Here is a 23462-nt window from a genome sequence, read left to right as displayed (position 1 = left end):
ATCCATGGATCACCCTTGTGTTGCTGCTTGTTCATACACAAAAATACAAATGAATATTACAAATGAATAAAAGACTATCTAGTATGGAAGCCTGTCTCATATACTGATCATTTATCTTTAATGTTATTCACTGCAGAGCATTCCAAGTTTGCTGTGATGCATTTACACGGCTTTGACCAGCGGATGTCGCTAGTGTGGCACGCCCTTCTGCTCCGCTGCTTTGCGCATGCGTAGAAGTGCGAGAAAATAAGTCATTATTACGAGAAAGTTTCTCATTATTACGAGAAAGTTTCTCATTATTACGAGATGTTAAGTCATTATTATGAGAAAGTATCTCATTATTACGAGATGTTAAGTCATTATTACGAGAAAGTTTCTCATTATTACGAGATGTTAAGTCATAATTATGAGAAAGTTTCTCATTATTACGAGATGTTAAGTCATTATTACGAGAAAGTTTCTCATTATTACGAGAAAGTTTCTCATTATTACGAGATGTTAAGTCATTATTATGAGAAAGTTTCTTATTATTATGACTTAAAGAATCTTTATTTTTTTACTCAATGTGGCGGAAACGGGCTTCCATAGTGAACAGCACGATGTAAAACTTGATTGATTTTCTTCTATTGTTGCAGAAATAGAGGTGCAGTAACAGTGTGGACTGCGTTCAAAGAAAGAAACCTAATTGTTATTCTTAAACCACGGTAAATCAGACAATTAAAAAAATCTTAAGGCTGAATACGGCTTTCACAAGAGGGCAATGTAAGCATTATCCTCTCCAGAAAGAACTGGATCAAACTAAACTGAATGTTGGCAAGTTCATTTGTGTAACAAAAGGGGAAAGAATTACGATGGTCTTTACTTACAAACATAATTTACACAAAAATATTTAGTATTGCATTGTTAGAGTATTACCCAAAAGATGTTATATGGTTATAGTAAAACAAATGAGCATAACTTTATTTTATTTGCCTATATACTTTGAAAGCAACAAATAATCATTTACAGTGAAATGAAAAGAAAAACAAAGGCTTTTTGAAATGACTGTATTTAATGGCTGTATGACTGTACGTGTTGCAATATGAACAAATGTCATAAAAGTAGGTTAGTGACGCATTTTGTCTGATAAAAATGAGGAAATTGCAGCAATGTTGGCACATAAATGTGGAATCATCCTACCTCTGACTGAGAGTGAAGGAGCTGGGCATGACTGTCTAGATAATGTTTTATTATTAATAATAATAACAATAATGATAACAACAACAACAATAATAATAAAAGTTGAATGGCTCCACAAAGGATCTGTGTCAAGAGAAAGAATGCAGATATTCATTCTCAGTAGTAATAATAATAATAGTAATAATTAATTCAGGTTTATTTGGGACACTTTTTGCCATTGAGATGACTGGAAAAAGTGTCCCAATCAACACTTTAGCATTTATTTTTTAATTTTGTAAAAAGAGTGCGTATTACAGAAATAGTATACTTTAAAAGAATATGTAAACCAAAAAATGTAATTAGTTAAAAATTTAAATGAATTAAAAAAGTTTAAATGTCTATTAAATGATTTTGAACTTAACATTGACTTAAGTGCATTTTTAAATGTAACTTCATAATTATTTCTATAGTATTTGAAATATGGTTAAAGTGTACTGCTGAATTAAAGTAAAATTAATTTCTATTGAAATGTGCAAAATAAATTTGCAATTACAAATTTGTAATGATGACATTGCGATTTAGTACATATAGAACTTTAAATGTATTCAGAATAAAATAACACAACTTATAAAATAATAATAAAGTGCTTCACGTCGACACATTAAAATAAGTGCACTTCTTTAAAGCATGGCAAAGGTTTATTAAAACATAATGATTTAATATGTACTTTTAATTTGACAACAGTCATGAAGTGTATGGCCTTTTATTTCATTAATATTGTATGAAAGTACACTGTATGTTGAAGTGTACATTCAATACACTTAAGCACACTTATTTTTCACAAGGACTTGCAAATTAAATTATTAGATATTTTGACTAAGTTATTGAAACTCAGCTTCAAATATGTGTGTAGTAATCTCAGCTTGTTTTAACACATTGTAGCCTATCTTTTTTTACCGATTCCATATAAAACTTAGGTAACACTTTACAGTGAGGTTCATTTGTTAACAATGTATTAACATAAACTAACAATGAGCAATACAGTTATTACAGTATTAGTTAATCTTTGTTACAGTATTTCACAATTGCTAAAACACATTTTTTTAAACCTTCACCCATATTCTCAAAACTTTAAACACAAAACCCAGTCTTTAAACTACATTCACAAAACCCCTGACTCTTCTGGCAAAATCAAACACTTGCCTCAAAACCATTTGATCTGTGCTCAAAATCAAACAATGCTTTCAAAACATAAACACAGCCAGTCAATATATAAACACTCATCAGCATTCATTAGACACTACATCAAAAAATTGACAACACAGCGTCCAGGGCATGTAGTTACAGAGAAAACAATGTTTATTGCATATAGAAAATCATTTTGCCATAAATAAAAGTAAATAATTCACAACTCATTCAATTCAGTACAGCAAATATATTTCATACTGTAAGTACTGCAAGTAATACAGTATTGAATTTCTGTATTTTCAGCATAAAAATAAAGTAAGCCCAAAGAACAAAGACAACTCTAAATGAAAAGCGTATTACACGAAATATTGTGCAATTGCAAAATCAAAGTCAATGAGAGACTCATTCTGCCTCAGCATCCCGTCTTCGTGCTGGGTCCGGCCAGAGGACTTCGTCCACATCACATGCAATGTTGTCCCTTCCTAGACAACGGGGGAAGAACCCTCTCGTGTGCCGGATCCAGCCTTGACAACACTCCACACCTATGTCATCACAGGCCAATTCCATTGCCTGTAAAAGATTTACCCTTGTGTATGGGTTACGGTCATAGACCTTCCATCGCCACGCAGAGAAAAACTCTTCTATTGGGTTGAGGAAAGGGCTGTATGGTGGAAGGCAAACATTCACTGGTTGATATTGAACCACTCACGTATTCGGACACTACGGTGAAAGCTGACATTGTCCCAAACCACAACATACACAGGATGCACTGCCTGCTGATGATCCTGCTCACGTTCAAACAAAACATCCCGAAGACCACCCATAAATGTAAGAAGATGGTCAGTGTTATATGGCCCCAGGGTTGCATGATGGTGGAGAACCCCCCCATTGCTTATAGCTGCACATAGGGTGACATTGCCACCACGCTGGCCAGGGACTTCCACAATGGCACGTTGGCCAATTATGTTCCAGCCTCTCCTTCTCCTCTTCGCCAGATTGAACCCTGCTTCATCTACAAAAATATATTCATGGGGCCTTTCCAGGGAATCCATTTCAAACACCCTCTATATATAAAAGAGATAAATAAATAGTTTTGTAAGTGTTACAGAAAGACAATACTTCTGTACATGATTTACATACTCCTGATTTACATACACTACAATATAGTGCAGTTACAGTAACAGTATAGGACAATAACTGTAGGCTACAAACTTGTACTGTAAGCATCAGTGATGAAAGTGTACACTTACTTGCACATACTGATATCGTAGATCTTTGACCCTTTCTGAATTGCGCTCAAAGGGTACTCTGTACACTTGCTTCATGCTTACCCTGTTGCGATGGAGGACACGGGAAATGGTAGAAAGGCTGACACTGTTGATACCTTCAAAGTTTACATTGTCTTCTACAAGTCTTTGCTGTATTTCACGCAGTCGGATGACATTGTTTTGACGGACCATATCAACAATGAGAGCCTCTTGCTGTTGGGAGAACAAAGGAGTCCTTCCACCCTCATTTGGTAGTCTTGCAATTCTACAAAAGGGAAAATGCTCTTACAAATGTATACATACAGAAACAATAGTAATGGACATCACATTCATATGTAAAATGTATTGTAATTTTTTTTCTTTTTACCCCACTCCCCTTTCTATTGACAAACAGTAAACTTTCAGTCGCACAAATTAGAAAAACAATACCTGTTCTCTTCTCTGAATGTCCTGATTATGGTGGCCACAGAGAATCTGGACAAATTGGGTTGTACTCTTTGTCCTGCTTCCCTCATTGTCATTCCATGAACAAGAACATGGTCTATCACAGTTGCCCGAATTTGATCTGAAATTACTGTTCTTGGTCTTGCTCTTCGTTGTCCTTGTACTATTCCTCCTCGTCCACCACCTCGTCCACCACCTCGTCCACCACCTCGTCCACCACCTCTTACACCACCTCTTACACAAACTCTTCCTCCTCTGCCTCTCACATTGTTTCCGTCCATTGTGGTATAAACACTCAACGTACCTGGGCCACCTATATGCTAGACAACTGATTTGATCATATCATTAGAAACAAGTGTGAACAATTTTGAGTTGTTGTGTGTAAATGATGACAGCTGTGTTGTAGTTGTGTTTAACTTTTGACACATGTATTTACTATTTTGCAACACGGTGCCAAATGTGTTTTAGTGAGTAAGAATGTGTTTAGAGTTTTGCAAAAACTCTATGAGATGTATGAGATTTGCAAACAGTGTCTTAACTACCTGAACTTGTTTAAGGTTTTGCCTACAGAGTGACTGATTCAACAAATGTGTTTAGGCCACTGAGCATTGGGTTCAGAGAATGGGGTTTAGTGTTTTAGCAATTGTGAAATACTGTAATGTTAGTTAAAAAAACAATCCAGCCGTTCATTGTTTGTTCATGTTAGTTCACAGTGCATTAACTAATGTTAACAAGATTTTAATAAAGTATTAGTAAATGTTGAAATTAACATTAACAAAGATTAATAAATGCTGTATACATGCAGTTCATTATTAGTTCATGTAACGAACCTTATTGTAAAGTGTTCCCAAAACTTCCCAAAAGCAGAGCAGAAAATGTGAAAAATCTCAGTTTGACCCCATTTATGACTTGATCAAATGAAAAAATATTACATAATGTAGTCAGGTTGATTCATACAAATAGCCAAAGATTTCAGTGTCGCACACAGACATAATCGAGCATCACTGAACAAGCTCCGGTTGAAAAGCACGACACAATAGCATCAGACCTCTGATGTTTCCTCAGCTATCTCTCTTTCCCCCCAGAACACACCCTCAAATCACAGTCATCATGACTGTCATCTTTATTCTTCCAGCTTCATCATGAACAGCTCACCGTTTATTAATGAATTATTAACCGAATGCAAACGCACAAGCTCACCTTGAGCTCACCACAGTAATATCAATTACTTTATGACTTCAAAATAAACTCTTGAATGTTCCTCAATAAAGAAATTAAGTGGGGTTGTTGTGCTTCCTTGTTAAGAACAATCAAAATAGCAATAATTATGTAACTATGATTGAGTATGTCATTTAGCGCAGAAAAAAAGTCAACAGATGCTTATACAGACCCCATGAAATCAAGGTTTGAAGCCTCTGTTTTAAGATTTACAGTCTTTCTCTGTGAACTTGACAAACAAAAACAACCCAAAAATATTCATCACCATTTTTTTTCTTCAATAAAATGCTCATTGAGAATGAAAATGTCCCTTTCCCCTACAGCAATAGCAACAACACCCAGATCCCTCTCTTTTAAGAGGATGTCAAGAAGACAGCTCGTCAAGCCATTTAATGGCTTCCTTATGATAGAATTGAAGTTAATGAGATAATTAAGTGATTGTTTAGGAGTTGCAACTACGGCAGCTGAGAAGGCCATTCTTTGTGTTCTTTTCAAAGAGTTTTCTTTTTCAAAATGCATTTTGAAATCGGTATAAGTACGTGTTTAACACTGCAAAATACGCTCGATGTTACAAGTCACCGGCCTTGCCGTCCAGAATAAAAGAGAACGCCCAATCGAGTGAAGGGATTTGTGGAAACTGTGGTTTCTAATTATTGTGATCCAACATTTGCTTTGTATTTCAGGATGAAAAGAAAAAAAAGTCAAGGGTCGAGAGCCCAACTAAAGCAACCACGGATCTCCATCATGGTGACCTTTAACGAAACTCAATAAATCATCAACTTCTAAAACTCTGTTAATTATCTTAAGAACTTCTGTAGACGTCTGACAGAAATAAAGTCAGTCTGGTTAGTAATAAGTGAAGCTGGTAATGCTGTTTGTGGAGTTGTTTAATCCTCCTCTGCTGAGATCTTCACAGATTTAATGTCTTCTTTTCTCTTCAGTTGATTTGATCTAAGGCTGTGGCTGAAGTCAGTTGTAGTTCTTGTGTTTCTCTTTCCTTCAGTGATTCTGCTTGTTAACAGCAGGTGTTCATCACTAATGCTCAATCATCACTTAATAATACAATTATTATCCAATGATCATGCTGGGATCTAGAAATGTTCTATTACTAATTCAGTTTTAGTCCTATTTCAGTCATTGTGTCCACGTAACTTTCAGTAATATTTGAGTGCAGTGAACTCAATTTTATATAGTACATATAACTGTTAGGTTTTACAGTGTTCTTACCGCCGAGACTGTGTTATGATCTATGTTACCTTATTATTTTTATTGTGAGTTATCATTATTGCTGATCACTGTTGATATGCAATATTTTTTACTATAAAACTCTTACAAGAAACATGTCTTCAGATATCTTCAATTGTTGTGTATAACAACGTTCAGCGGACACGTTTGTAAAGGACTTTACTCGGACCCATTGTGCGAGCTGTCTCTTTAACACAGCGTGGGTTATATCATAGGCGTAATTTGCAGGTGGGACGGGTGGGACATGTCCCCACCACTTTTTGCCAGGGTCGATATTGTCCCCACCACTTTTTAAAACATCTCGCGGCACGAATGTACCAATTCTACAAATAAAAACTGGCAGAGCATTCATTTCGTTCGTTTTTTAAAAATAAGAGACGATCTAGCGCTGAAATGTGTTTTTTTAAATCAAGTGATCAAAGTGCTCATTGCCGCTGCGATCAGTGGCGCGGATACAGTGTTTTCTCGTGTGGCTCGCGCACACGCCGCTCTGTCTTCACTCGGACGCGCGCTTCAATCGTTGCGCATACTCTCTATTCATTCTGGTGAAATCACAAAACATAATGCACACAAACGTGTCCCTGCTTGATATACAACCACTGATGAACATAATCGGTTTTGATGAGAGAAAAAAAAAACTATACGAGAAAAAAAAAAAACTATACGTGTGCAGATTCGAACTCAGAACCTCTGACACGGTTGGCGAAAGATCTACCACTGGACCATTAAGATATACGTTGGTCAATTAGGCGGATCTACGTATTTATGCACACGAAAATTCTCGGCACTGACAACATATATTAGGCTACATCTCACCTAACCCTAACCCTAACCCTATCCCTAACCCTAATTACAAATTAAACCCCATTTAGCCTACAATTTAAATCGATTGCTGGACATCGTAATGTTTTTGTACATATATCTGATTTAGCATTGTATTAGCAACCCCCAGCCCACCTGTCCCACCCACTTTTTAAAACAAAGTTACGCCACTGGGTTATATACATGTTGCTGCTGATTGGCTGACATTTTTGACACACCCACCAAACAAGAGAAAACGCATCTCAAACCCCGTTGCACACCGTTTCCAGGAAACATGTCGTGCAACCCGGATATCGTAGCAAAACGTTGCACACCGGTTTGAGCTTGAACGTGGCCCAGGTGTTCATCACTAATGCTCAAAAATCACTTACATATTCACAAAATAATATCATTTCAACACTGCATCAATGTTAATTTTACTCTTTGTAGTGTGGACACTACAGGATTTTCCTGTGGGACTGAAAAGGTTAACAGTGTGAGATAAAAAGACACACCCATAAAATGTATTTTAACAGTAATAAACTAAGTTAAAAAACAGTTATATACTGTAAAAAAGTCCAGGGGAAGATCTAGAAACATTGATTTCGTGTTGCTTTATTTAACAGGCGGTGACTGTGTAGTTGCCGATCCAGTGAAAATCTCTTTATTTAAGATATATTTGTTTGGTGATCTCAAATGAAATAAGTTCACAGTAATAATATGCTCGCATTATTAGTGCATTATAAATATTAGTTTAGAAACTTAAACGGCAGTTGGTCAATTTAAGGCAGACGAGTTTTGCAAATGAAATGAGTGCACAGTATTTTTACAGTAACATACTGTAGATTACAGTAAAGAACTGTACAATTAACAGTAAAATAATGGCAAGTATTTTACCATTAATTTGCAGGACAATGTTTTACAGTGAAGTATCAAAGACACTACAACAGTCTACAGCATAATCTGTTCATACCGCATTGCATGCTGGGTTCCTTCATAGTACACATGCTCATAGTACACATAGTAGAAATACAGTACGATGTTGTTTGTTTACAGTAATTTTTTTGTGTTTTCCAAAACTGTAAACTCACAGTGTACACATAACTTTCAGTAATATTTGAGTGCAGTGAACTCAATTTTATTGAGTACATATAACTGTTAGGTTTTACAGTGTTCTTACCGCCGAGACTGTGTTATGATCTATGTTACCTTATTATTTTTATTGTGAGTATTAGGCTTATCATTATTGCTGATCACTGTTGATATGCAATATTTTTTACTATAAAACTCTTACAACAAACATGTCTTCAGATATCTTCAATTGTTGCGTATAACAACGTTCAGCGGACACGTTTGTAAAGGACTTTACTCGGACCCATTGTGCGAGCTGTCTCTTTAACACCGCGTGGGTTATATCATAGGCGTAATTTGCGGGTGGGACATGTCCCCACCACTTTTTGCCAGGGTCGATATTGTCCCCACCACTTTTTGCCAGGGTCGATATTGTCCCCACCACTTTTTAAAACATCTCGCGGCACGAATGTACCAATTCTACAAATAAAAACTGGCAGAGCATTCATTTCGTTCGTTTTTTAAATAAGAGACGATCTAGCGCTGAAATGTGTTTTTTTAAATCAAGTGATCAAACTGCTCATTGCCGCTGCGATCAGTGGCGCGGATACAGTGTTTTCTCGCGTGGCTCGCGCACACGCCGCTCTGTCTTCACTCGGACGCGCGCTTCAATCGTTGCGCATACTCTCTATTCATTCTGGTGAAATCACAAAACATAATGCACACAAACGTGTCCCTGCTTGATATACAACCACTGATGAACATAATCGGTTTTGATGAGAGAAAAAAAAAACTATACGAGAAAAAAAAAAAATAACTATACGTGTGCAGATTCGAACTCAGAACCTCTGACACAGTTGGCGAAAGATCTACCACTGGACCATTAAGATATACGTTGGTCAATTAGGCACACGAAATGTATTTATGCACACGAAAATTCTCGGCACTGACAACATATATTAGGCTAATGTTAATGTTCAATGTTAATGTTAATTTTACTCTTTGTAGTGTGGACACTACAGGATTTTCCTGTGGGGTTGAAAAGGTTAACAGTGTGAGATAAAAAGACACACCCACAAAATGTATTTTAACAGTAATAAACTAAGTTAAAAAACAGTTATATACTGTAAAAAAGTCCAGGGGAAGATCTAGAAACATTGATTTCATGTTGCATGTTGCTTTATTTAACAGGCGGTGACTGTGTAGTTGCCGATCCAGTGAAAATCTCTTTATTTAAGATATATTTGTTTGGTGATCTCAAATGAAATAAGTTCACAGTAATAATATGCTCGCATTATTAGTGCATTATAAATATTAGTTTAGAAACTTAAACGGCAGTTGGTCAATTTAAGGCAGACGAGTTTTGCAAATGAAATGAGTGCACAGTATTTTTACAGTAACATACTGTAGATTACAGTAAAGAACTGTACAATTAACAGTAAAATAATGGCAAGTATTTTACCATTAATTTGCAGGACAATGTTTTACAGTGAAGTATCAAAGACTCTACAACAGTCTACAGCATAATCTGTTCATACCGCATTGCATGCTGGGTTCCTTCATAGTACACATGCTCATAGTACACATAGTAGAAATACAGTACGATGTTGTTTGTTTACAGTAATTTTTGTGTGTTTTCCAAAACTGTAAACTCACAGTAACAGCAAGCTCTGTTTACAGTACTATTGTATAAACCTGACTAAAATGGCCAGTAAAGTACTGTAGATTTTACAGTAGATTTCTGAGAGTGCAGTTCAACACAAGATAAGTCCTACTGTGAAATTACCGCAATTATTAACCTGAGACATACTATAATTTTACACACACACAAAAAAATGTAACAGTGCAGCCATGATCTATCATCACAGTTGTGATACAGTTCACATATTCATATTTTCGTTAATTTAACTATAGATTTACAACTAAAACTGAATGCATTCTAATACCACAAATCGTTCAAGTTCTATAGCACAGATTGTTTCAAAGCAGCTTCACAGTAGGCGCGTTTCCATTACAGATTTGCGCAAAACTTTTGCGATTTTTTTCAAAATGTCGACAAAAAACAATTGCGAAATGACGGCGTTTCCATTAACCGATGTTATGCGACTAAAACTTCATTTTTTCCTCTCGCGATAAATCATTCCAAAAGCCATGGCAATGGACGTTGGTAGGTTTGTACTAATCCCAGCCACTGCACTGGCCATTATTATTATCCGAAGGAGATGTATGTGTCTTTTCCAAGCATTAATGGTAAGGAACGACCCTTATTATACTTGTGAGCAGCACATATGAGGAGTTTCTGGGTGTTTCTCCCTCAGATCTGCTTCGAGGTCTTGATTGTGGCTTTTATTTGAGGTTTAGAATCCATTATTCCTGTAATTCATCTGTCTTATATGAGTTTAATAAAGAACTCTGTCTCGTATTCTGTCCAAACACACCGCGTCATCTACGTCAGGTGACCTGTAAATGCACAAAAACTGTTTCCACTGCAGTTTTGCGAAATATTTCTTTTTCGAATTGCCTGAAAAACCATTCTCATGCGAGCGTAAAAACTTTTTTGCGATAAATGGGAGTTTTTGCGAAATTGACGTGTTTCCATTGGGCACATTTTCAATTCGCAATTTCAATTTTGGGCAATTTGGAAGGGTAATGGAAACGCAGCTATGCACAGGAAAATATCAATCAATGATGCAAATACGAGAAATTATAATTCAATACAATAGTAAAGAATACAATAGAAGACAATAGTGTCATTGTTGAGCCCAAGTCAGATCATTGCTGAATCAGTTCAGTTCAATTGTGTAAAGCATTATTTATAATAAGTTTTAATAGAATATATACACCAACAATACTTTTTGCCACACACTCCACCACTGCACTCCACCAAAAAAACAAATAATAATAATAGAGGAGAGCGCAAACACGTTCACCCATTGCCAAACATTATGTAATCAAGATTCCCGCATTTGGAAATATATATCGGAATTGCCCCAACTGGAATGACATATAGATATATATACAAGGAAAAGGACTGTTGTGTAATTTTGCAGATAAAAATTGTTTGCACACTTAACATTATAAAAAAAAACAAAAAAAACATAGTAAATGCACCTGCAAATGTGTGCAAACAGTTTTACTGTTCATTAAGTGTGTTATGTCACCGCGTTTACACTGTGTACACACAGCTTAACAGAGCACACACAGCGAATGAATAGCATAATAACAAGTCCCAGACTTCTAACGTTTCAAAAAGTCAAGGCTGTTTCATATCTAATTTCATTTCAATAAATTAATTTCAACTCCCCTCACACCATCTCACCATGTGACCTCTCCGACGTCTCTGTGCAGCCCATCACAATAATGAACCCAAAGGTCCTAAAAAGGCTCAGCTCAAAGATAAGGATGCGCTGCAGATAAGCACATTTTCCAAATTGGACACACTCATGGAAAAGATTGTCTAGAGATAATCCATATCATATCATCTCTGATCAGTAAACGGGATAAGATATCAAAATCATCACATAAAAATATCTAACAGACCAGAAGATTGGATTGATAACATTTATGCATTTATCCAAAAGCAACTCGCATTGCAAGGAACACATTTGCATTCTCATCAGCTCTTGCTTTCCTTGGGAATCAAACCCATGACCTTGACATTTCAAGTGTCAAAGCTCTACTGCTTGAGCCACATGAAGGCTTCACTAAGCAACATAAACCTGTGATAAGTGTGCAGACTAGCCCGTGATCCCTTATGTAACAATATACTGCAAAATATAATATATATTACATAATACATTTCCATATATGGGGAAACTAGTCCTTATATTTTTCAATATACTGCAATATATGCATTGGCCATGTATGGCTATATATTAATATATATAAAATATTTATAAATGAAGGCAAAAATATCATTACATGTAATATTCACAAATTGTATCTTTTTTTTTTTTTTTGTGTGTACATATATTGCACATACATATTCCCATATAAATGTGAATGTATGTTCACACACACACACACACACACACACACACAAATATATATATACACACACACACACACACATTCACGGACGGAGTTACAACAGATTTCTAGTTCCCAGCATGCTTTGCTTCTGACTGTTAAAGTTTAAGTTAAAATTAAGAGTTATTTGATGTGTTTTGCTCAATATTAATATAGTGGGGAGATCTGTTAGTGTTTAACGTCTATTATTTTGGAAGGTTTTCTGGTGTGTGTGAGTTTTTGGGGTTATAATCCGGATATAATTCACAATAATAAGATATAATTACTATATTTTAAAAGTAATGGTTGGGCACTCTTCAACATAGTGAAAGTCTCCTGGCTAAATATTTGAGTACACTTAGGTATACTTGTGCTTTTTTTGTGTTAACAAGCTTGAAAATATGAAACATTTATAATGTAAATAATTTAAAAAAATAAGAGATTTGTCACATTATATATTTATGTGTGTGTTTATAATGCATATATCTGCAATATATTACACATGCAGTGCCATATCTGATCACACATGCATCTATATATTATGAAGAATATATAATTCTGTATATTTTCAAATATACTGTTAAACCATTTAATACACTGATCGCTCATATATAGGGAAATATATTTTCTTTTCATAAGGGATGGCTGGATGATTTTAGAGTCTAATTGAGTGATTACCTCTCAAACCAAGTCATTTTATCTGTATATTTTCAGATTCAAAGCAGAAAATGAATGTCTTAAAGCCACAAGTGAGCAGCTCATCTGTCCATCCTCCTCTAGCATTCATAAACTCAGTCATTTAGTTAGTCCGTTTAATATAATTGCATGTTAAATCAATAAAATACGTTGATTTTCCTTTCTAAATTTTTAATATTAATAAATTATTGTGCAAACTGTCAATGAAGAGGTAAAGATCATGATGAAAAAATTGTACAATTGCAAGTCGTTACACCAGTTCAGACTGTGGGATTAAAAGTGGATATGTGGGTCCGTTGATGAAAGAAAGTGTGCATGACTCATTTTAAGGGTTATTGCCTTTATGACGCAAGCTAGTAATTCTTTTGCAAAAAATGAGAGTCGTCTATTATAGAGTGAAGAAAAATGGCCTAGTGTATTGAAGGTCATATAAACAACCTGTGTTGTAAAAGAGCAAAGGCAGCTACCCAATGAGATCACTTCTGGGAATGTCTGTGTTTGCCGAAGAGACGTTCAGAGATTGCAGAGCGGATTTAACGCTGGTTTTCTAAGAAATTCGACTGACCTGAGGGTCAAAGGTGGCTTAAGGAAGTCTGAGACTCACCTATAAGAAGGCCTTTACTCTGTCTGGGCGAGGATTTTGACACTTGTCGGCACACGGAAGAGTTAAGTTAAGTAAGTACGTTTTAATTTATTTGATTCCGGTCTCTGATAACTTAAGCCTGCTTAGAGCTAAAATGACAAATGAGTGTTTCAATGTTTGTAGAAATTAAGACGCGTTACTTTTAATGTCATTACATCATTGGATGAGAGAATGCTCTTAAAGCAGCTGATTAATATAATGACCCAATCAGTACTTTTCAATACTTTCGAAGAAAATCTGTTGGTTGGTTGGTCAGCGAAGTTAAGAATGAATTTGATTGAAAACTTATTGATATGGATTACCCATCCATTTTATTGGTTAATTGTTTAAATTTTTTTATTATTGTGCTTTTTGTGTGTTTTTGTTATTTTATTGTAAAAAGCACATTGGTCAACCTGGGTTGTATTTAATGGTGCGATTTGATCAAAATTGCCTTTGCCAATTGTAAAGAGTACAGCGTTGAGCATTATTGGGGTCGTCATCCCTACATAACCCGTTCTGTCCTCAAACTTTTATTACAACACACACACACACACACACACACACACACCACAGTTATGGAGTAAAGCCTGTGATTTAGGGTTCGTTTTACAAGACAACGATGTACTAAAAATGAGTTTTTCGCATACAGCGAACAATGTAAACATGTAAAACCGTAATTTTACAGTCAATACCGTTAAATTTACAGTTTTTGGAAGTGAAAAAGAACAAGTCATTGTATATTTTACAGTGAAAACAACGTAAATTGACATTCCCACAATTCCCTGTGACACTTCACATTTGATGTATTTTTATTAAAATAACTGTTTCCTCATAGTTTTTTCTAATCAGTTACGTACATTAGGGTTTTATGTTACATTACATTACTCTTGTTAAATTAATGTTTATTGCATTTTAAAAATGTCATGTGTGATCACATGACACTGTGAAGCTTCATTGAGTGTTTTATGATGAGCTTTGATTCATCATGTGACTCTCATCACCACTGTGATTGTCCGTGTATTACATTTGTACAAAAGAGTTATTAGTACCTCAACAGGTGGGTAAATTAACATTATATCAGATAGTGATATGTTTGTTTGTTTGTTTTTTTTTTGTTTTTTTTTACTGTAAATTGAAGTCTGAAAAAAATAAAATGTTGCTATGTTTTTACATGAAATGTATTTTTACATAAAAAAAAAAAAAATTCAAAAAACAAATTTTTCAAAAACACACTCTGAAAAACAGACTCTGAAAATGTTTAAAAAATATATTTTTTATTTGTTTTTTTACATTTACATAAAATAAAATACAATTTCTTTTGTAAAAAAAAAATGTTTCAAGGTCAGAGTCTACATCTCTGAAAAACACACTGAAAAACAGACTCTGAAAATGTTTAAATATATATATATATATATATTACATTTACATAAAATAAAATACAATTTCTTTGGTAAAAAAAAAAAAAAAAAAAAAAAAACATTTTTCAAGGTCAGAATCTAAACAGACTCTGAAAAAAAGACTGAAAATGTTTTTAAAAAAAGTTAATTTTTTAATTTTTTTACATTTACATAAAACAAAATAAAATTTCTTTTTACATAATTTTTTTACATTAAAAAAAACGTTTTTTTTTTTTTACTGTAAATTTAATGGAATTTTTTTACAGTGCGTTCACACGAATCCGTGAAAACGACTAAAAACGCTGTTTTATTCATGTCAGGCCCAGTAGATGGAGATGTCACTTATGTAATGTATGTGTCACTTATGTAATGTGTGTGATGTAAAGCAGGGATCTCCATCCCAGCTCCTGGAGAGTTAGGCCGAATCCGAAAAGTAACCCTGAACAGCTCGATTAGCTGGTCCAGACTAGTTTATTGTAAGTAAACACAGCCTATAGGAAACATAGACTAGAAACATAGTGTTTCTTTATAACAGGGAGCTCCAACTGAACACGTAATTAGATTAAATTGATGACGTTGACCTTGACTCTACAGGAAAGATTACCTTTACTGTCCACATGGGGGAATTGTTTTTTAACACACACAACATAACCAATATAATACAGATAAAAATAATAATAATAATAATGATTACATTCATGTATACACATGTGCATGAGGTCACTGTTTTCACAAATTCATGTTTTTGTAGTTTACACAATTTCCAAAAACGTGCACTCTGAAACCCGTTCTCAAAAGTTTGTGTTTTCCATGCTCGAAATGGCATTTTCATGTAAATGCACGGCTAAAACGCATAACAAGTTTTCTGTTTTTTGATTGAAAACGGTGTCTTGTAAACGTTCCCCAAGTATGGTGTAAAACTGATCGGTGGAGATTGTTATGTCTTTGCGTTTGCAGGTTTGCTTTTATTGAGCAAGTTACTTTGTGCACATAAAATGGACTCTTTCACACGACTGGATCATATGCAAACTCAAAAGGGTCTGAGGTTAAACACCTGATGATCCCGTTTCAAGATAACAGTCGGAAAACTGGTCCAATAATCATCACTGAACTGGTCCAATAATCATCACTGATGAATTATCAACTTGTTGAGTCTGTGAAAAACCAGTTCAAGGTCTAGATTTTCCACATTTTGGTAGGAGGGTCCCAAAAATTGGTGCTTAATTGGCGTTCGTCCCGTAACTATATTATCAGTTTCTCATTGAATTATCTCACTATAACAGATATTGTCTTAATTAAACAGATATGACAGATAGACATCAGCTGTAATAGATAAAAGGCAATCGTTGTCGTTGTATGCAATGGAGCGCAAGGTGATTAAAGTGCTGTTGTAATGGGATTAGACAGCAGTGTTGATACCATGATAGCAGACGCTGTTGATACCAACAAACACTTGATTATCTTCTGGCGTCGAGTGTGTTGGTGATGATGATGATGGAGGAAGATGTCTTTACGTGCGGCGCATTAGTGAGCCAATCAGAACTCAAGTGAGAATATGTCTCTCACTTTATACATCTAAACTGAGATTTGAGGAAATTAATAGGAATGCACAATACATCGGTCGCCATTTCAGTATCGAAATGTTCATTTTTAATGTTATCGTTATCGGCCCCGATAAGATAAGATAATTTGGCCGATATATTAAAGCCGATAAATAATGTATTATTTCCTTCAGCTGAGACACTTTCAACATTGAGTTGCTTGAAATATGATTGAAATCACTTTGAAAATACGGTTCAGTGCAACACAAGTCTGTAATATCGGCTACATAAAATTATAATGAGAACATCATTAATAGTGTGTTTGAGACATGGATTTTAATGGTGAGACTTTTGTTTTTTGTAATCAGGCTCTCAAAACTTATATATGAATTTGGATTTAGATTTATCGGCCGATATATCGGTTATCGGCTTTGAAATATAAAGAATTATCGGTTATCGGTATCGGCCAAAATCGGTGCATCCCTAGAAATTAAGGAAAGAAATTGATATAAGGATAGTTGATATTCATGTTTGCTCATTTTCATCTAACTTGAATTCATTGGCTATGGAAATGTGGACATGTTTAATATATTTATATATAAATGGACTCAAATTTAGAGAAATACATTTAATCAGTTGAGAGACAATGTGTACAGCATCAGGGAATAAATATATAATTATTGAAGTAATGTTGAAAATTGTTGTGGTTCCCAATTTAATTTGCAATTAATTAATTAAAAGTGAGCCAATCCTTCAGTTCTGAATGTTTTTATGTAACAGCTGTTCATGCTTAAGTCAAATGTGTCAACATAGACCTCTTGAGGTCCAAACTAAAGATTTACTTCATGTTTGTCAGCTTTGAAGTCTTCTATTTTGCCTAGAAGATTAAAAATATAGTTTAGAAGACATACAAGCTTTTAAAATGTACAGTGGGAAAATGAGTATTGAGATCTTGCTCTTGGACATACGCACATTTTTGTCCAAAATACACGGCAAAGGAGACTCTAAACTTGTAGGATCTTTAAGATATTTTTTGCTAAATATTCTTAGTTCATGTTTTAGTCATCTAAAATAGCAAACACATTGTTACAATTTATGTATTTATTTTTGGTCTCAGTTGTGATACTGTCAATACTGGTTTATGTCTAGAAAACGTCATTGTGTGCGTGTTTGGTGTGCTCACATGAGACAAACAATACACAGGGACAATAAAGGTTCTGGTTCACTGGAATAGAGATTACGAGAAAGCCAAAATACTTCGGGCAGAGAACCAGCATGTCAACACTTGGCCTATAGCCTATACTTCATGACTTAAACCTTTAAAGCCCCCCTGTAGTCAATCATTTTATCCCTTAAAACTCATCTTTGATCACCAAAACAAAAAAATCCTTGGAAAAAAACCTCTTCATGCCTTAAACTATCTTGAATGTAACTCGACACCCTTGCCTCATTTAGTATGCGCAGTTCTATGAATATGCAAATGAGCCCCGCCTCCACTCACTCACTCAGCTCAGAGATCCACTCGTTGACGATCACACATTGATCTGATTGGTTACAAGGTAGTTTGTGACGTCAGAAACACCAGCGATTTCAAAGTGTGTTTTTGAGACTGTCTTTGGTTCACTGCAGTTTTAAGGAGGAAATACTCAGCAATGGTGTCGACTTATGAATTTACACATAGTTTGTCTTAAAGCATATTAAAAACACCACATAGACACATAAACAACATTAAAAGAGTTATTTTCACCACAGATGCTCTGGATGTTTTCGCTTTGGTAAAAATACTGAGGATCAACAAAGACGTTCAAAATGAAAGTCTTTTTAACAAAAACGACTTGGTTAGAAAGTATGGAAGCTTGTTTCCGCCACTGAATAATAAATAAATAATAATAATTGTGACATTTTATCTCACAATTGCAAGATATCAAGTCAGAATTGTGACTTTTTTCTCAGAATTGCGAGATATGAAGTCAGAATTGTGAGAAATAAAGTCGCAATTCTGAGAAATAAACTATTCTGAGGTAATAAAAAAAATCCTTAGATTTGGACTTTATATCTTATATCTCACAATTCTGAGAAAAGATGTCAGAATTGCGAGATATAAACTCGCAATTGCGTCTTATAAAGTTAGAATTGCGTGAAATAAAGTCAGAATTGAGTGATATAGTCGCAATTGCGAGAAAAAAGTCAGAATTCGGACTTTATAAGACGCAAGTGCGACTTTATTTCACGCAATTCTGACTTTATAAGACGCAATTCTGAGAAATAAAGTCAGTATTGCGAGATGTAAACTCACAATTGTGAGATAAAAAGTCGCAATTATCTTTTCAAATGTTTTATTTTGTGTCGGAAACAAGCTTCCATAAGAAAGTGTAAAATCTACCAAATGCGTTAAAATAAACCAACGGCTTCATACACAATTCATTCTGCTTATGTTTCAGGCTCATAAATACATATTGGCTGAGCTAGACTGAGTGTCTGAATTACCATGGTAAATTAAGCTTGCGTTGATGGGTATTAGCATTGCATATTCATTATATTCATAGATGTGACAGAATAGGTCAGTTTGATTAGTAGAAATCACATGGTCTAAATTTCACTAGGTTCACAAGACCAGGACAGTGGACTGATTTCTAAGCCTAGACTTTTGATTGATCTGTCCTATTAGTTACTATAGTATAAAACCTCTTTTAAGTGGCTGCACATAATGGCCGTTTGTTCATATATTCTCCGAATTCATAAAACCACGTCACGTGTACAATCTGACCCACTTCTGATTGTTATATTGCAGCTGTCGAACAAAATTTGTCATTCGAGGAGTCATATTTTACTGTGTACAGATGTCATAACTCAGTTTATGGACACAATTACATCAGGCGAACTACTGTGAGGCTTATAACAACTCAAAAAGACAGTCACATGACCTAAAAGCTTTTCACAAAATTGATCAGTCACAACCTTATGAGAGCAAAATTCAGCAGGAACAAACAATTTAGACTTCTATCCTAGCAGTGACTAATCATCCAAAGTTATTAAAATGATTTGCAATGTAAATAAACATATATATGATTATTCTTAATGAAATTGATTGTGAATGTTAAGGTGCTTTACTACGTGTCAAATCTCCCTATTCTTTGGACGGTATCATTTTAAACACAGTTTTATTCTCACTTTTAGTGCTTGAGATCTTAATATATATTTCCTCAAATATTGATTATAAAAAAAAATACAGCTTTTTTCTTTTTTGATACAAGAGAGACACCTGGAGACCAACTGAAGAAACACCACAAACTAAAGAAGACTTCATGATGCTTTTAGATTAGAATTATTATTCAGAATTATTCTCCAGTTTTATCTGAAATTATGTATTTAATTTTAATATTATTATCCAACAAACAGTCACATACTGTTAGGCTAACACAACACAGGTTGACCATTTAAGCAAAAAAGAAAATATTTTCAGTGGAAACATCAAGAAATAATAATTTACAATAAGAAATGACAATGATTAGAGAAACAACCAGACAGAATTCTCGCTAGTCAATAACATTGGGTCAGCCACATCACATCAGGGTCCCTCCGGTTGGTTTAATACCTGTAAGAGAATAAAACGCGGTTATGAAGTATTTATGAATGCGTTATATATGGATGGGATAGTGTTTCTCTTTACCTTTTTGAAGAGCTTAAAGCCGAAGTAGTTCGTTGCCATGTTCCTCAGTTTAGTTCCACCGCCGACTTTACATCGAACATATCCGTAAAGGTTCGCCCACTGCAACACGACTCCCATTATCACAACCGCCTGCTCACACACACACACACACACACACACACACACACACACACACACACACACACACACACACACACGTCAGGAAGGTTACAGCTCACAGAGGTTTATCACAGTAAAAAAAATTATGTATTTATTAAAAAATAATTTAAAAAAAAACTCACCAACCACTTTATGTTGAAGGACAAAAGCGAGGTGAACACAAAGAAACCCCAAAACACCGGACACACGATCAGACCGAACCAGAAAATGCGGGAATCGGAGTTTGAGACCACCTTTTTACTGGTTTCCTGTGAGAAAATACATCAAACCGTATGTATTTCTCCATAAAACGATGGTTCACAATGACAAGCTCCCAAAAAAACAGGACAAAATAACTCCATAAATGTATGCATGATCAGCAATGTGCAGATTGGAGAATAATGTTTTATTGTTCACAGTAAATATGTATTTAAACTGTTCTTCACACAAAGCTCTCATGTGACTTCAGAAGACTTTAATGGTGTTGTTTTACTCTGTTTGGTGCTCGACAGTCCTGAACGCCATTAACAAGTTTTCATTTAGTGTTTCATAGAAACAAACAATGAGGATGAACTGACTGTTCTTTTAATATTTGAACACTGTGACATAAAATGGGAAATTCCTCTCTTTAAAATAATTACACAACTGAAGGTGTTGTGCATTCACTAACAGTGACAAAACATGACCATTAAACTTTGATCGCGCGGCGATAGCTATATATTAAAGTTGTACATTACCTCAGGATTGTTAGTGACGATCATAAACTTGATTTTTATTATATGGTTGCTCTTCCAGAGTTGCAAAAATGCTTAATTTCCCTGCAGTATTGTAAAGTTGTGGGTGGCGAGACTCACTGATCTGGATTCAAACATCCATTGGCTGCGACCGTCTTCATCAACCTGATTCCACCATCTCAAGCCCACCAACAGCCGTCCCGTCACGTTCTCAAATAAAAAAAACACACACACACACAGAGAAGAACAGGTTTATTATACATTCTTGAAGTCTCATCATAACCCTTTTTTTTCTTCTATAAACTGGTGCATTTCAACTTTTCAACTTGGGACTTTTATTTTGACAGGCTAATTGTCTCCGCCCATTCCGACATGATGATGTCAGCAAAAATGGAAAATTGATTCAAAGACAGAGCAAGTCATTTTTAATGAAAGATTAACGAAGACTAGCACTTTTTAAATTTGGAACAATATGCATAATAAGACCAGGAACATGGTGCGCTTTCGGTCATTTTGACCGAAAAATGTAACATTTGTTTTTCTTCTTCATCGGATGGTACGAAACTTGGTAAAGGTTTTGGCACTTGCTATGTGAACACACACACACACAAAAAAAAATCATGGACATGATTCGAACAGGTTAAATGGTCCTGAAAAAAATAGTCACATTGTGCTCCTCGCGGTCAAAAAATTAGCTTCATTGATTTCATCTAGTGGAAACTTTTGGTACTGCAGCCAAACAAAATCTGTCGAAAGCTCATTTTTTTCGCTTTTATATCAAAAATATATCAAGCTAAAATATATCAGATATCAAGCAAAAATTTTGAACAACTTGTTTAGATTTATGGCTTTGATTTTCTCAGTTTTAGAAAATATATATTTCATATAAAAATTTTCACATTTTTCATAACAACAAACGTAAAATTCTGTAACTTTTTTTAAGTTCACTTTTTATACTTTCCCTTATCTGTTAAGTGTCGTCTTCGAAAAGAGATCAAACTTAAGTCTGTTGCTCTAGAGATATTCAAGATTCCAGTTTAAGTTGAATTTTAATTTTCAGGTTAATGCTCAAAAAGTGAATAAATGGATTATAAATACAGCGTAAATATAATTTAGTACTATAAAAATCACCGAAAAATACAAAATATTAAATAAAAAACATTATCGAACTAAAATACAGTACTTTAATTTCATAGAAATAAAAAAATAAATGTCGGAAGAGCACCAATAAGGGAAAGTATAAAAAGTGAACTTAAAAAAAGTTACAGAATTTTACGTTTGTTGTTATGAAAAATGTGAAAAATCTTATATGAAATATATATTTTGAAAACATGTTTTATTCTAAAACTGTAAGAAAGTAAACGTAAGGTTTCGTGTTGATTCCATATGCTCACCTTTACTGTCCAGAAGTCACATGACAGAAGTAAAATGATGGTGACCATGTTGGCAATAAAACTTCGGCTGAGAAGCTCACAAAAGAGGTAGACCAGGACTGCACTCGTGCGGAAGAAGAGATGAAAGAAACAGGCCAGAGGGTGTCTGACAACAACAACAACATATTATTCTTTATCATTCATTATTTATGGGAAAACTAGATAATCACAGTTTTAAATGTCACTTAATGTCAGTTTCTCAAGTCCATTTGTTTTCCCAAAACCTAAAAACTCACTTGATATTTGATTTCTTCTCCCTAAATGCAGTTTCATCCTCATGAAATAATGGCACTTCACCCAGAGAGTCCTTCAAAACAAACGAAAAATCCCAGTTCAGTTTTTACCGCTACATCTTTTAAAGTGTCTCTGAATAAAACGTTTTTTCTTTGTTTTGTTTTTTGTAGTTATATTAGTGCAACGGTTATTTAGTTATCCTTCATCCAAAAGTCATGCAGAAATCTGCACTTAAACTTGACAGCACATCCAAAAGTATGCATACGATCATATTCAAGCATTGAGGGCTCTTTAATAAAATATTTCTTTAAAGGGAATATAAGCGACAACTCACCTGTCTGTTCATGTTGGCGAAGGTAGTCTTATTTCCTGCTTACGTGTATGTAAACACACGCGTCCACACACACACACTCTATGAGAAGCAAAAGGTACTTATATTTCATTTGAGCTTTACTTCCTTTAGGGGGCGCTTGGTGGCTCAAATAATGAGTCCTCAAATTGAGTCACAGGGCAAATCTCACGACGTTTTAAACTTTTAAAACATAATTACTTTTAATTTAATTACTTAATCTAATTTAAAAAAAAGGAATTTT

At 34.7% G+C, this 23462-nt stretch overlaps 1 protein-coding gene across 1 annotated transcript; it reads right to left on the bottom strand.

Annotated features, from left to right (window-relative positions):
- Window positions 1-18988: 18988 nt before the first annotated feature.
- Window positions 18989-23310, bottom strand: LOC307166725 (Golgi apparatus membrane protein TVP23 homolog B). The gene is made up of 7 exons (XM_079885329.1): window positions 23204-23310; window positions 22872-22942; window positions 22597-22741; window positions 21323-21412; window positions 20612-20737; window positions 20331-20459; window positions 18989-20255 (listed from the first exon to the last, which is right to left on the bottom strand). Exons 1-7 carry the CDS (start codon window positions 23213-23215, stop codon window positions 20229-20231), a joined length of 600 nt encoding a protein of 199 aa, XP_079741455.1. The 5' UTR covers window positions 23216-23310; the 3' UTR covers window positions 18989-20228.
- Window positions 23311-23462: the final 152 nt, after the last annotated feature.

Source organism: Squalius cephalus, assembly GCF_949319135.1.
Source record: "Squalius cephalus genome assembly, chromosome: 1".
NCBI lineage: Eukaryota > Metazoa > Chordata > Actinopteri > Cypriniformes > Leuciscidae > Squalius > Squalius cephalus.
This window is presented reverse-complemented; position numbering and strand designations above follow the sequence as displayed.

Coding starts and splice junctions, on each gene's coding strand:
- LOC307166725 (XM_079885329.1), bottom strand. Junction 22,742..22,871: donor GAGAAGAAATCAAATATCAA/GTGAGTTTTTAG, acceptor TGTTGTTGTCAG/ACACCCTCTGGCCTGTTTCT. Junction 21,413..22,596: donor GTGACTTCTGGACAGTAAAG/GTGAGCATATGG, acceptor TTTTTATTTGAG/AACGTGACGGGACGGCTGTT.